The sequence below is a fragment of the Anopheles coustani genome, chromosome 3 (assembly GCF_943734705.1).
Source record: "Anopheles coustani chromosome 3, idAnoCousDA_361_x.2, whole genome shotgun sequence".
Classification (NCBI taxonomy): domain Eukaryota; kingdom Metazoa; phylum Arthropoda; class Insecta; order Diptera; family Culicidae; genus Anopheles; species Anopheles coustani.
The window spans coordinates 3,817,185-3,829,302 of record NC_071288.1 but is presented as its reverse complement, the minus strand read 5'-3'; the positions used below and the strand labels follow the sequence as shown (position 1 = coordinate 3,829,302).

General features: G+C 44.7%; 1 protein-coding gene across 1 annotated transcript; it reads left to right on the top strand.

Annotated features, from left to right (window-relative positions):
- The first annotated feature begins 1,850 nt into the window (after positions 1 to 1,850).
- Positions 1,851 to 6,048, top strand: LOC131260768 (hypoxia up-regulated protein 1). The gene is made up of 3 exons (XM_058262584.1): positions 1,851 to 1,963; positions 2,207 to 2,563; positions 2,628 to 6,048. The coding sequence occupies exons 2-3, from the start codon at positions 2,217 to 2,219 to the stop codon at positions 5,200 to 5,202; spliced, it is 2,922 nt and encodes a 973-aa protein (XP_058118567.1). The 5' UTR covers positions 1,851 to 1,963; positions 2,207 to 2,216; the 3' UTR covers positions 5,203 to 6,048.
- The last annotated feature ends 6,070 nt before the right edge of the window (positions 6,049 to 12,118 follow it).

Genomic DNA, 12,118 nt, shown 5'->3' with positions numbered 1-12,118 from the left:
AACTAAAACAGCAACAACAACAATGGGGAGGGAAATAAGAAATGAAAGTAAACAAAGTCTGTGATATTAGCAGTTAAGAGTGAGGGTTATGCGGGAAACAACTCTACTACAAAATGACGTAAGACAAGTGAAAAACCCAGATGTTTGTAAAAGAAACGAGAAACAAGACAGAGGGAAAGAGTGAGGGGCTGCAAAAAAAAAAGGGAACCAATAGTCGGCAAGGAAAAGGGAACTATGAAGGCATTAAAAGTGGAGAATGTTGTTTTGCTAAGAGAGAATGAGAGGAACCACAGAATGATGTACTGCATTAAAATATAGAGAGCAACAAAACCATTAATCTAAACAAAGGAATAAAACTGCGCCACAAGCGCTGGAAAGAACGGAGCAAGTGAAATAAATGGACATAAGTATATTATACATCAGTTAAATTACTATATTGATAATGACGTACAAGTTGCGCAAATGAAAAATCAAAAGAAAACAAAAAAAATTCAAAAAACGAAAACTTTGACAAAGATTTAATAAATAAAATGAATAAAAAAAACATACACAAAAATGAACGAGTGGAGTTAACGCGCGTTAAAGTGTGGATGCAGAAGGAAAGCTGAGAAAGAACAAAAAGAACCGAGTATTGACGAGTAAAGAGATAAGAGAACACAAAATTTACACTTTAAAAAGGCTTTCCTTCTATGCTTCTTTACTTACAATAGCGTACGACGTTTGTATTTAATCGTAGGAACAATAGGTTTTCCTCAGTTTTTTGAAAGTAGAGCATTCATCCACAAAGTGTATAAACTCCTTTGACTTATAATAATGAAATAGAGAAAAATATGGAAAAAACAAACTATGATTTATTTTATTCAAACGGGGAATAATGCAATCTATCCGAAAAACATACGAATATGACATCAAAAGGGTTCTACAAATATGTTGCTAAATTTATAAGATGTAGATAGCGGAAACGGAAGTTTTTATTACTATGCTTGAGATAACAGTCGGTGTTAGCTCTGTTTGTGCAACGGAAACAACCTTAAAACTCTTAGAAGCATACGGGCAACATTTTCCGCACATCTGGAAACTAGCACTTATGAGCAAGATTATGAAGCGGTGATTGGAAAAACAATCTTTATTTAGATCTACCGATACATCAAACAAGAATTTGCAAGTGGTGGGAGATTCTAAAAATAGAACTATGTTTTCGTGATTTATTACGCTGATGAAACAAAAAAACGTAGAACGAAAAAGGAAGTTCCCTTTTTGTATTTCAGTGTCTTCTCCAGTCGCGTGGATGACGATGAAGCTTGGTAGATTGACGATGAAGATCTAAACTGAGGAATACTAAATTGTTGATTATGAATAAGTTAAGCTGGCTATTGTTTTGATTAATTTGTAGTAATCAAAAATAGATTAAAACGTAATTAAACAAATTCGAGTTTTGAATTCGAGAAACAGTGTTGCCAGTTATAACCGTATCATTTCCAAAACAAAATCTGACGTTTGACGTTCTTAAATTGCGATCTAGTGGTGTTACAAATATTGGGGAATAACTTGACAGTGAGTGGAACTGGAGTTTTTTATCTAATTGATACAATGCTTTTTGTCCATGTAAGTTAGAAAACTAAATGATTGTGTAATAGACAAACGTACACATTTTGTGTCACACTTTTAATAAGGTTTAAACATTATTTCTGATAGTTTTGCAGCAATTTCTGTTTCATGGTTCTATCGCTTGGAACGCTGCGAACCTACTCAGTCGCAGATTGAAACTTTTGACAGCTGTCCACCTCTAGTGACTATTAGCGTCGAGAAATAACACGTCAGACGAATCGAACGGTGATTGTGGTTGGACATGCTGGCCTTTCTTCGGGATTGACCACTTTTTCTGAGCCGTGCCGTAAAAAGGCCACGCAATTGTCACTCGGCCATCGAATTGTAAAGACTCAAGCGAACGCTTCTACAGCTGGTGAGTGTATTTAAATCATCTGTTTCATAGAGATCTAGCAAAAGCCACCGTACGTTTTACCGGCCATACGTTGGCAGTGTGATAGCAACAAACGAGTTCGTGCCGGAAGAATAAAACTAACGGTTGTTGGGGGGTGTAAAAGGTAGCAACCCGTTGCTTGCCGTAAACGTTCCGGATGGTGCTTGGAAGGTGCCTTTCCTTCAACATTCCTCCATAATGGAATTTGTTTCATCACTTTTTCAGGTCCAGCGAAATGGTTGGTACACGTCACCGGTTAGTCGGTGGGGGGAGGGCACTGCTGCTCGGTTTGGTGGTGCTGGCCACGTTCGCCGCGGTGGCACAGGGAGCCGCTGTCATGTCGGTCGATTTGGGCAGCGAGTGGATGAAGGTTGGTGTAGTGTCACCCGGCGTACCGATGGAAATTGCCCTGAACAAGGAATCGAAACGGAAAACGCCGACAACCATCGCCTTCCGCAACGGAGACCGGGTGTTTGGCGAGGATGCACAAACACTGGGAGTCCGTTTCCCGGCCAACAGCTATGGCTACTTGGTCGACCTGTTGGGAAAAACGATCGATAATCCAATGGTCGATTTGTACCGGTGAGTTGAAGTGTAGATATCGGCACCCTGACATGGTTTTACATTTTGTTTTTCAAATTTTAAGCAAACGGTTCCCATACTACGACATTGTGGAAGATCCTGTCCGTAAGACGGTCGTGTTTCGGGCGGGCGAAGAGCAGTTCACCATCGAGGAGCTCATCGCACAACTGCTGCAGGTTGCCAAAGGGTACGCGGAAGATTCGACCGGTCAGATAATCACTGAGTGCGTACTGATTGTGCCCGGATTTTTCGGCCAGGCCGAACGTACGGCCCTGCTGTCTGCGGCGAAGCTCGCTAACCTCAAAGTGCTACAGCTCATCAACGACTACACGGCCGTCGCGCTCAACTATGGCATTTTCCGACGAAAAGAAATCAACGAGACGGCACAGTACTTCCTGTTCTACGATATGGGAGCGTACAAAACGTCCGCGGCGGTAGTAAGCTATCAGCTGGTGAAGGATAAGGCCACCCGCGAGACACACCCCGTGGTGCAGGTGCTCGGTGTTGGATTCGATCGGACGCTTGGTGGGTTGGAGATGCAGGTGCGCCTCCGCGATTTCCTCGGCAAAGAGTTCAACAAGATGGGCAAAACGAAGACGGACGTTTTCGGTAATCCGCGTGCGATGGCGAAGCTGTTCAAGGAGGCGGGCCGGCTAAAGAACGTACTCAGTGCCAACACGGAACATTACGCCCAGATCGAGGGTCTGCTGGACGAGCAGGACTTCCGGCTGCTGGTGACGCGCGAACAGTTCGAAACGCTCTGCAAGGATCTGTACGAGCGGGTGACGGCCCCGCTGGACAAAGCACTGACCGCGTCGGGGCTATCGCTGGACGTTATCAATCAGGTGGTGCTGTTCGGAGGAAACACCCGCGTTCCGAAGGTGCAGGATATTCTGCGCGCGCACATCGGCCAGGAGCTGGCGAAGAATCTGAACGCGGACGAAGCCGCTTGCATGGGAGCCGTGTACCGGGCGGCCGATCTCGCCACCGGATTCAAGGTGAAGAAGTTCATCACGAAGGATGCCGTCCTGTTCCCCATCCAAGTTGTGTTCGATCGGGAGGGTGAGAGTGGCAACCTGCGTCAGGTCCGGAGAACGCTATTCGGTGCGATGAATTCCTACCCGCAGAAGAAAGTGATCACGTTCAACAAACACACGGACGATTTCCAGTTCGCGGTGCAGTACGCCGAGCTGGAGTCGGTGCTAGGAGCCGAGGCCAACACACTGGGCTCGCACGAACTCGCCCGGGTCGAGCTGAGCGAGGTGGCGAAGAAACTGAAGGCCGGTGTTGTGGAAAATGTCGAGTCGAAGGGTATCAAGGCGCACTTTGTGCTGGACGATTCCGGTATCTTCTCGCTGGCCAACGTTGAGCTGGTGTTGGAGCGCACGGTCACGAAGGAGGAGGAGGAGGCCGACGAGACCACTTTTCAGAAGATTGGCAATACCATAAGCAAGCTGTTCTCGGGAGACTCCAACGACAAGCCGTCGGAGAAGGCACCGGAAGGCACGGAAGAAAAGTCGGAAGAGGAACCAGCTGAGAAGGAAACCAGCTCGAATGACAAGGAAGAGCAAAAGTCGACCAAGGATAAGGAAGACGGAAGCGATACGAAGGAAGGAGCCAAAACCGAGAATGGTACATCGGCGACGGGTGAGGAGAAGAAGCTTGAGGAAGGAGCGGAAGCCAAAAACGAGACGGTGAAACCAAAGATCGTAACGGTAAAGGAGAAGATTCCGTCGAAGGTGGAGCTAACGTACGTATCGCCACTGGAGGGTGATCTGTTCGAGGCGTCGGCGAAACGCTTGAGCGCCCTGGACGAAGTTGACAATGCCAAGAAACGTCGCGAAACGGCCCTCAACGCGCTGGAAAGCTTCGTGATCGACGCTCAGGTGAAGCTGGACGAGGAAGAGTACGCTTCGTGCGGCACGTCGGAAGAGATCGAAACAATCCGTAAACGCTGCAGCGAAATCTCCGAGTGGCTGTACGAGGACGGTTCCGATGCGGACGCTGAAACGTACGAGCGCAAGCTGGAGGATCTGCGAACGGTAGCCAACGAGGTGTACGCCCGCCACTGGGAGCACCGGGAGCGTCCGGACGCCCTGAATGCGCTCAAGCAGATGATCAACGGTTCCGAGGCTTTCCTGCACAGCGCGAAGAACCTCACGAAGGACACCAACCCCGAGAAGGACGTGTTTACACCGGTGGAAATAGAAACGCTCGAAAAAGCGATCCGCGGCACGATCGAGTGGCGCGACACGGAGGTGGAGGAGCAGAACAAACTGGCACGCAATGCGCCGGTCCGACTGACCGTGAAGGACATCACCGATCGTATGGCGATGCTCGACCGGGAGGTGAAGTATCTCGTCAACAAGCTGAAGCTGTGGCGTCCGAAGGTCAAACCAACACCATCGCCGAAGGTAGAGAAGACGGTCGTTGATGAGGAAAGTGGGAAGAAAGATGACGACAAGGATAGTAACGAGGAGCGAACGGAGCAAGGAGAGGATAAACCTGAGGAGGTCCTAGAGCAAACGCCCGAAATGGAAGAATCAGCTTCTTCGGAGACGAAGAGTTCGGAAGAGATCGATCCGACGAAGACTCAAAAAAGCAAGCCGGAAGTGGACGAGGAGCATACGGAGCTGTAGGTGGAAGGGGCACACTGGACACACGTAGGATGCTTAGCACAATTGAGACACACGTCTACTTCACCTATCCACCCATCCACCCCCTTTCTCTCCACTCACCCTTTCATCGCATCGGCATTGATGTAATTTAGTTCACTACAAAGTAACCCATTAGTCTCTTAGCTGTTCACAAAAACCTAGAAGTATCCAATTCGATATCCAGCAACAAGCAGGTGAAGGTGTCGAACTAGACGTGCGAGCGAGAGAAAGTCGTAAAGTCGTGTTATTTATTTCCCCTTCCGTAGGCAAACCAATCCTCCATCCATACTTCCCCTCTTTCTCAACCATCACCGCCTGATTTCATCCATTCCTTAGCGATCGAATTTACTCGATCTCTTTCTCGCCCTCTCTCTCTCTCTCCAAGGACCTTACGAAAGATGCGATCGGGAAAACCCCTTCGTGAGACCAAACGATTTTAAAAGGGTTCGCATGAGGAGGGGGGAAACGGTAGTTTTTCAGCAACCGGGAAAACGGACTTCAGATATGAACTGATATGAGCGAGGACTGAGTTGTGCTTGGAACGTGTCGGTGGGCGCGTTGTGATTCACCAGGAGAGAGGCTGCCTTCGTGTATTTTTCGTTTTGTTTATGGTTCGTTTTGTTTTGCAAAGCTCTCGTCGGTGATCACGTTTTGAACAAGGCAGAAGAGAAGGCACAGCTTCTTGGCAGCAGTTTGCAGTTGCATCCCTGTGCAAAAACCCGTTTTAAAGGGCAACGCTGCAAATGATAGAGAAAAGACGAGAAAAAAACTATAAACCTTAAGTATAAGTGGAACGTGTGGAAGTAATAAACAATCGGTGATACACTATGGAAACAAGGAAGAAAATATTTTGTGTAAAAATATCGTGTGAAAGAAAAAATCGATCTCCAAAAAAGATTCATAAAGGCCTTTATTATATTCTGTACCGATATGTAAAAAAAACTTAACTAGTTAGCCTCTTATCGATGGGCGGTAAAAGTAGATACAGTAGATAGTAGTCGGTCCTTATCGTTCTAGTTTTAAATTGACTTTCCTTATTTCCAGCGATTGATGGACTGCTGGAAAAGATCGAAAAATGGAACCTGGAACAACTTTTATGCCACAAAAATGCTTTCTTTAGCATGGTGAAGCGAATCCTATCGGGATTGGATTAAAAACCAAAGTGTCAAACTATTTTGAGCTTTTCCGGGGTATCAATTTTAGAGAGGGAAGGAACGAACAATCGAACGGAATTGGAAACAGGCAGTTTGTGGTGATGTGCCCGTTTTTCCAAAAGCGAAACCTATCAAACGGCCGAGTTGGAAAAGTAGAGGCTATTAGAAACTCCCCGTCCTATGGTGTGTAACGTATGTGTGTCCTTGTGTCGGGTCCGTTTCTGGGGATCGGAAAGGGAAGAGGGGATTCTATTTCGACATAATTCATCGTTAAACTTTTACCATTACACAGCGAATGAAGTGCGTCGTCCGTTTGATTAATGGCGTGTCGCTCCGTTTCGACCGGAGCAGTTCCCCCGGTGTCATCATTTTTAAGCCCGGGTTGACAGCTTGCTTGCCGTATGGGAGACGTCTCCCCCGGTCCGGGACTCGATGCGACATGATGCATGCGAGCGAAATCACTGCTTAATGGTTTTAATTCATTTCTTGCGGGTGTCATAAAGATATTAGCAGGCAACTTTGGCCCGCATGGAGCAACAATTTGTTATTGCCGGTTGTTTCCCGGGGCCATCTTGTGTCACCACTGGCTGCCATGCGTTTGATGATCTATGGGACGTATGTTTTTCGGGTGAGATGAAATTGATTCTAGAACGGCACACCTCTTCTATTATTATTATTTATGGGGTCGTTAGCATATGTTCGTGTCGTATTTATTTAAATGTTTCATTAACCTTAAATGTTTACTACCTTGTTAATTGTAAGCTCTAGAGATGAACATCAGGAAGAGTAACCTCCAACAGTCCGTCCACATCCGCAAGGTTACTTACAAGCTGCAACCTCTTTATGGAAGTGTATTGCTGAAATAAAAAATCAAATAGGAATACGATTGGTTGCAAGAAATACTCACGTTTCATCAAAATCAGCAGTATTGAAAACGCAAAAGACTTGCTAACACCTTTTTTGAACTCTTTTATTACAGGTAATAGTTACGTTCTTCTTCCGTTGCCTAGAAATTAAGAAGCAGTAGCAATGATTAATAGAGACTTTGAGCCGTTTCGCCTCTTTGGTCCAGAAAGTAAGACCAGTTATACTCGCCCTTTTATCATCTTATTCACGTGCCTTTTTATCACCGTTCTTCGTGACAAAACATTAGTAATGGTCTCCATTGCATGTTAGAATCTCTAGCACACCAAAATTTGTTGTGTTTCAGTTATGTTATGTAATATAAATTTGTAATGCCATGGAATATGAATTCGTTTTGAAATCTGCAACACGGGCTTTTCAATGTGGCTGTTCTTCGTAACGAATCGAGATCGACTTTGTTGGCTCTGTTGAGTAAAATTAAGTATAAAGTTTGTCCTTATCAAACACCATAATGTATATCTTACTGTTCTAAAACAAACGAAAGCGATAAGTGTTCGAAGAATCGTTGGCAGCTTCATTCAGCTCGTACCATCGTCCGTATTGAATCGATCCCGCAATGATGTGGAAGTTTGTTTGATCGCGTTCGATAAACAAGTCTTTCGGTATATCTTTGTGGACCTCTGTTCCACGCCGACGTGTTATACTCACACCAAACAATACGTGAGTCACTAACGCGGTGGTTGTTTGGAATCGATTCGCGACGAGCTCACTCAACTTTATGGACACATTTTGCGTTAACTAAATAATAAATAATTCCCAAACATACCAAAGTAGCACACTCTAAAGAACTCAAAAACATACAGAGATCATTCCAGCAACACAAGTCTCCATGAACGTAATGTACGTTTTGTATTTCCAATTTCCTTTCCAAACATAAGCAAAGAAGGTAGGTTAATTGATTTTACGAACTTTTGGTGCTTCATTAAAAACTTTCTCTTTGAATTTCTATTTTTATCTGGATTCATAACTTGTTTAATTTTGTATCATGAACAAGTTTGTAGGAAAAGTTATTAAATCCGTAGTGTCGATGGCAGTGCAAAGATCGAAGTCAAAGTGTTTTTCGTTTTATTAGAAAAACCTCGTACTTAGCCTTCATAAAATATTAACACGGATCAAACATATTTCTCATTTTGTATGCAAACATTTTTACATCGTCTCGTAGCTGAAACTATTAGTTTAAATTTACGGAACATTGTTATGATGTGCAAACACTAAATCAACAAGTGAAAAACTGAAAACTGTTTGGCGTTTTCCCTCCTTTAAGGTGTGAAAAGCTTTCGGTAAGAAAATAGAGTTGAAAGGTAAGGGAGTAGGTTTCACTCGCGTTGGGTGGCGATTAGTACGCTTGAGATGGGATTCCGGGGGCGGATATTTTACAACAAAGAGATTTTCCCATAATTTTCCTAGCACGCTTTTTTTTTTTGCTGAGGCTTTATTCTGTGGTGCGCAACTAAACACGCCAGCGTCCTTCAAGGCACAACAGCGGCAAAGTTGAAAGTCTTCCATAAACAATGCGCCCGATCCGTATCAAGACTGGCCGGAGAGTGCTCCGGGACTGGTTTGCGATCCTTTAAAAACACCCGAACGGCGGAAGTAGCGCTGAATCAGCAGTTTCCCGCTGGAAGGAAGTTTGGATGCGGTGCTCATCACGTCCGTCCGGAAAAAGGGTGCCGGTGGTGTTGGTGCGATGGTACGGCATGTAAAGTATTTTCACTGGAGAACGTTTTCCAGCTTACTTCGTAGCGAATGAGAAACTGTGTGCAAGGTTTGTGCGTGGGAAATGAAAAGCGGATTTTTTTTCCTGGAACGCACGCGGCATGTTCTGTTCCGGCCGAGGGTTGGTTTTGTTGCACATTTCGGTGTTTGGTGTTGGGAGCTCGTGAACTTCCACTTCCATGTTACGAACGTCAGTTGGGCCGGGAAAAGAATCCTTTAGTCCAAAGGCAAAACCGGTGGGAACTGCTATCCAAAGCGAATTTCTCTTCAAAAAAAAGAAAACAAGAAGAGAGAGAGTGAGAATGGTGAAGAAAAATTAAAAGAGAATGGGAAAAAGAATCGAAGGAACGCGTGGGGTAAAGTAAAACAACGCAAGCGAAGGCAAATCCCGCGAGGATTAATACATTATGTTTTATGATGTTAAATAAACGGATCAGCATAAATTATTTCCATTACGGGCGTTTTCCGTGGGCGCCCCTCCTCGGCTCATCCGTGGCGTACCAGGACAGGCTGGAAAAGATTAAGATCAAATCGCAAAACGATGCTCACAGATGAATTGAAGCATTAAAGGGCGAAAGGTCGACCATTGTCGGGGATCTTGGGAAGGGAGTCTGGCTTGAGGTAGGTTAGCAGCGCGATTTACCGTCCCTAAGCCATGCAAGACAGCGTCAATTGGGGGACGCTTTCTTTAAAATCGTAAAGCTAAAATTTTAAAGCGTCAATTATTTATTTTTACTGAAATTTACCTGGAAATTACACCTGAATTGTTGGCCAACATAACAAAACTTTCCCTTGAAAGAAAATGGTTCATAGGAACGATTTGAAAATGAAAAATTCATTGCATTAAGCAAACGGCACAATCTTTGAAAATAAGTTAGCACTAAGAGAACATATTGTAAGAGGAGAAGACGGCTTTGCCCGCGGACTGGGGGTACAATGTCCGGTACGTGTTTCGAATGCGCCATCAACCTCTAGTGCTCATTTCGTTACGCTTCAAGAAGCAAAACAACCCACATCGGAAGAACTGAAACAAATGCAATACGATTTGGAAAACGTTGTTGTTTTGTGAGGCGAAGTTTTCCAACCGTGAGGTTTGTTTATCTCTTTTTTTTAAGTTTTATTTTCCTTTTGGCTGCACGTTTTCCACCGCAAGGACATTGTTTCTCTCACGGGAGACAGTTTGTCCCAGGCGTTCCAGTCCTCCCCCACCTGGAAAAAGCCGAAACGAGACGTCGCCCGGCGATGACGTTCTAATGAAGTCTATTGAAGCAATTTAGGAAGTTTCTGGTTGGTTTTATGTGCTTCTCTGAATCGGTTCCTTTGCGTACCCAACGAGGAAATGTCTTCCTTCGGTTCGGCCGGACAGTAACTAAATAACAATTAATACAACCGATAGTTTGATAAAATATTTAACGTTTTGCCACATTTTATGGAGCTCAGGAGTCGACGCGGGATGCGTCGGTATACACGTATGTACAGGCGCCAACTTTCCCGAGCAAGAACACTTCTCCAGCAAGCAGACGTATCAAGTTGGGTAAAAGTTTCCACCTTCCTTCTTGCGCTCATGTTTTCCCGGACGCCAGCCGTTCGATGTCGCGTGGAACTCTCCGGTGGATAGCACAAGTCCCACGGTGTCCGAACACCTTCCGCTCCCTCGTTCTCACTCCCTACCCGCGGCCGGGGAAAATCAAGAGCTGCCCAAAGTCCACGCAGGCCAAATTGGCCCGCAACCGGTTGGTGGTAAAGTTTTAAAATTTAATTAACTTGACTTGAAGTTCTTCCCAGCTCTCGGTTCGGCAGCTTGTCACACTCTACCCGGTGCAAAACGCTGGACAATTTCCATCAGCTAGCGGGCCGTCGGAGACGACGGTAGAAAGCTTCCTTTCCTTTCCATTCCGGGCCGGGCCGGGTTCAGCTCGGTCCGGCGACGACACGTTGTCGGTGTCCAAAAGCCGCCCAAATTATCGACGCGCAATTCCATTCCAGTCACCGAAATGTGGTTAGGAAAAGTTTGCCAATTGCTTGCTTGCTTGTGACGGACCCGGAGGAGATCTAATGAGGATCAACTTTTGCACCAACGCAAGTACTGAGCGCCGCGAGCGCCGCGTAGCCTTACGCACTCGCTGTTCGGGTGTCGGTGCTGGCGTACCTTGAATTGAAATAAATGGCAAGGGTGCCACACATTGGGAGGGAGGTGGAGCGGCTGAGAAAGTGTTTGGGAAATCGAATCAGATTTTGGGAAATGCAGTTTAGGGCATGTTGTACACGTCAATCATCAGCCTAATGATGATGGAAACTTTTGACGAAAATTTCGGCGATGAGTTTTAGTTTTCCGTTTAATGATATGAGGTTAACCAAGGTGTTGTTGAGTCGTAGCGATTTGCTTCTGTCTTTCTGAAAATGCTCATTAAATGGAAAATTAGTGTATGAATTTTTGAAAACAAAATTGTTTTTACCGATTCGTTTTGAGAAGTCGATGCTTACAAAAAGCTCAATATTGTCATGACAACGAGGGTACATTTCTTATGTATGTTCAAGCGATGTTTTGATGTTTATGCCAACGATAAGAAAAGTAAATTGAATATACCAAACATTGGTTCAACTGATATCACCATCCATCATTTTACCAGTTAAACCTTTCCGACTAAGCTAGACTAAATCCATGGAATCAGAAGCTTTCGACGAATGGTTTGATTTTCGCACAAAACCACAATCAGAAAATTTGTTTTCTTTCGAGGAATAGGAAATAGGGTTCGAGCTGGAAAGATACAGTTTTAAATAAATTTACGAAATTGAAACCTTACCATCCAACTGATTCATCGAACCCTGATGGACTGTTGCTCGGGGAAGTTATCGCGAATATTGAGGGACTTTTCCGTATCTTTTATGGTAAGGAGAGTAAATACATCACATGCGAATGTTTGCCAACAGCGATGAATTGGAAACGACATGTTTGATATTCTGGTTTTCTTGAATTCCGATTCGACGAGGGAAGTGTTCTCAGTAGGCGTATGTTAACAAATATTTCAGTTAATTTAAGTGGAAAACAGTTTTTATAAAGAATGTTACAAGAATGTTTGACCTATGAGATATTCATGGGTTTT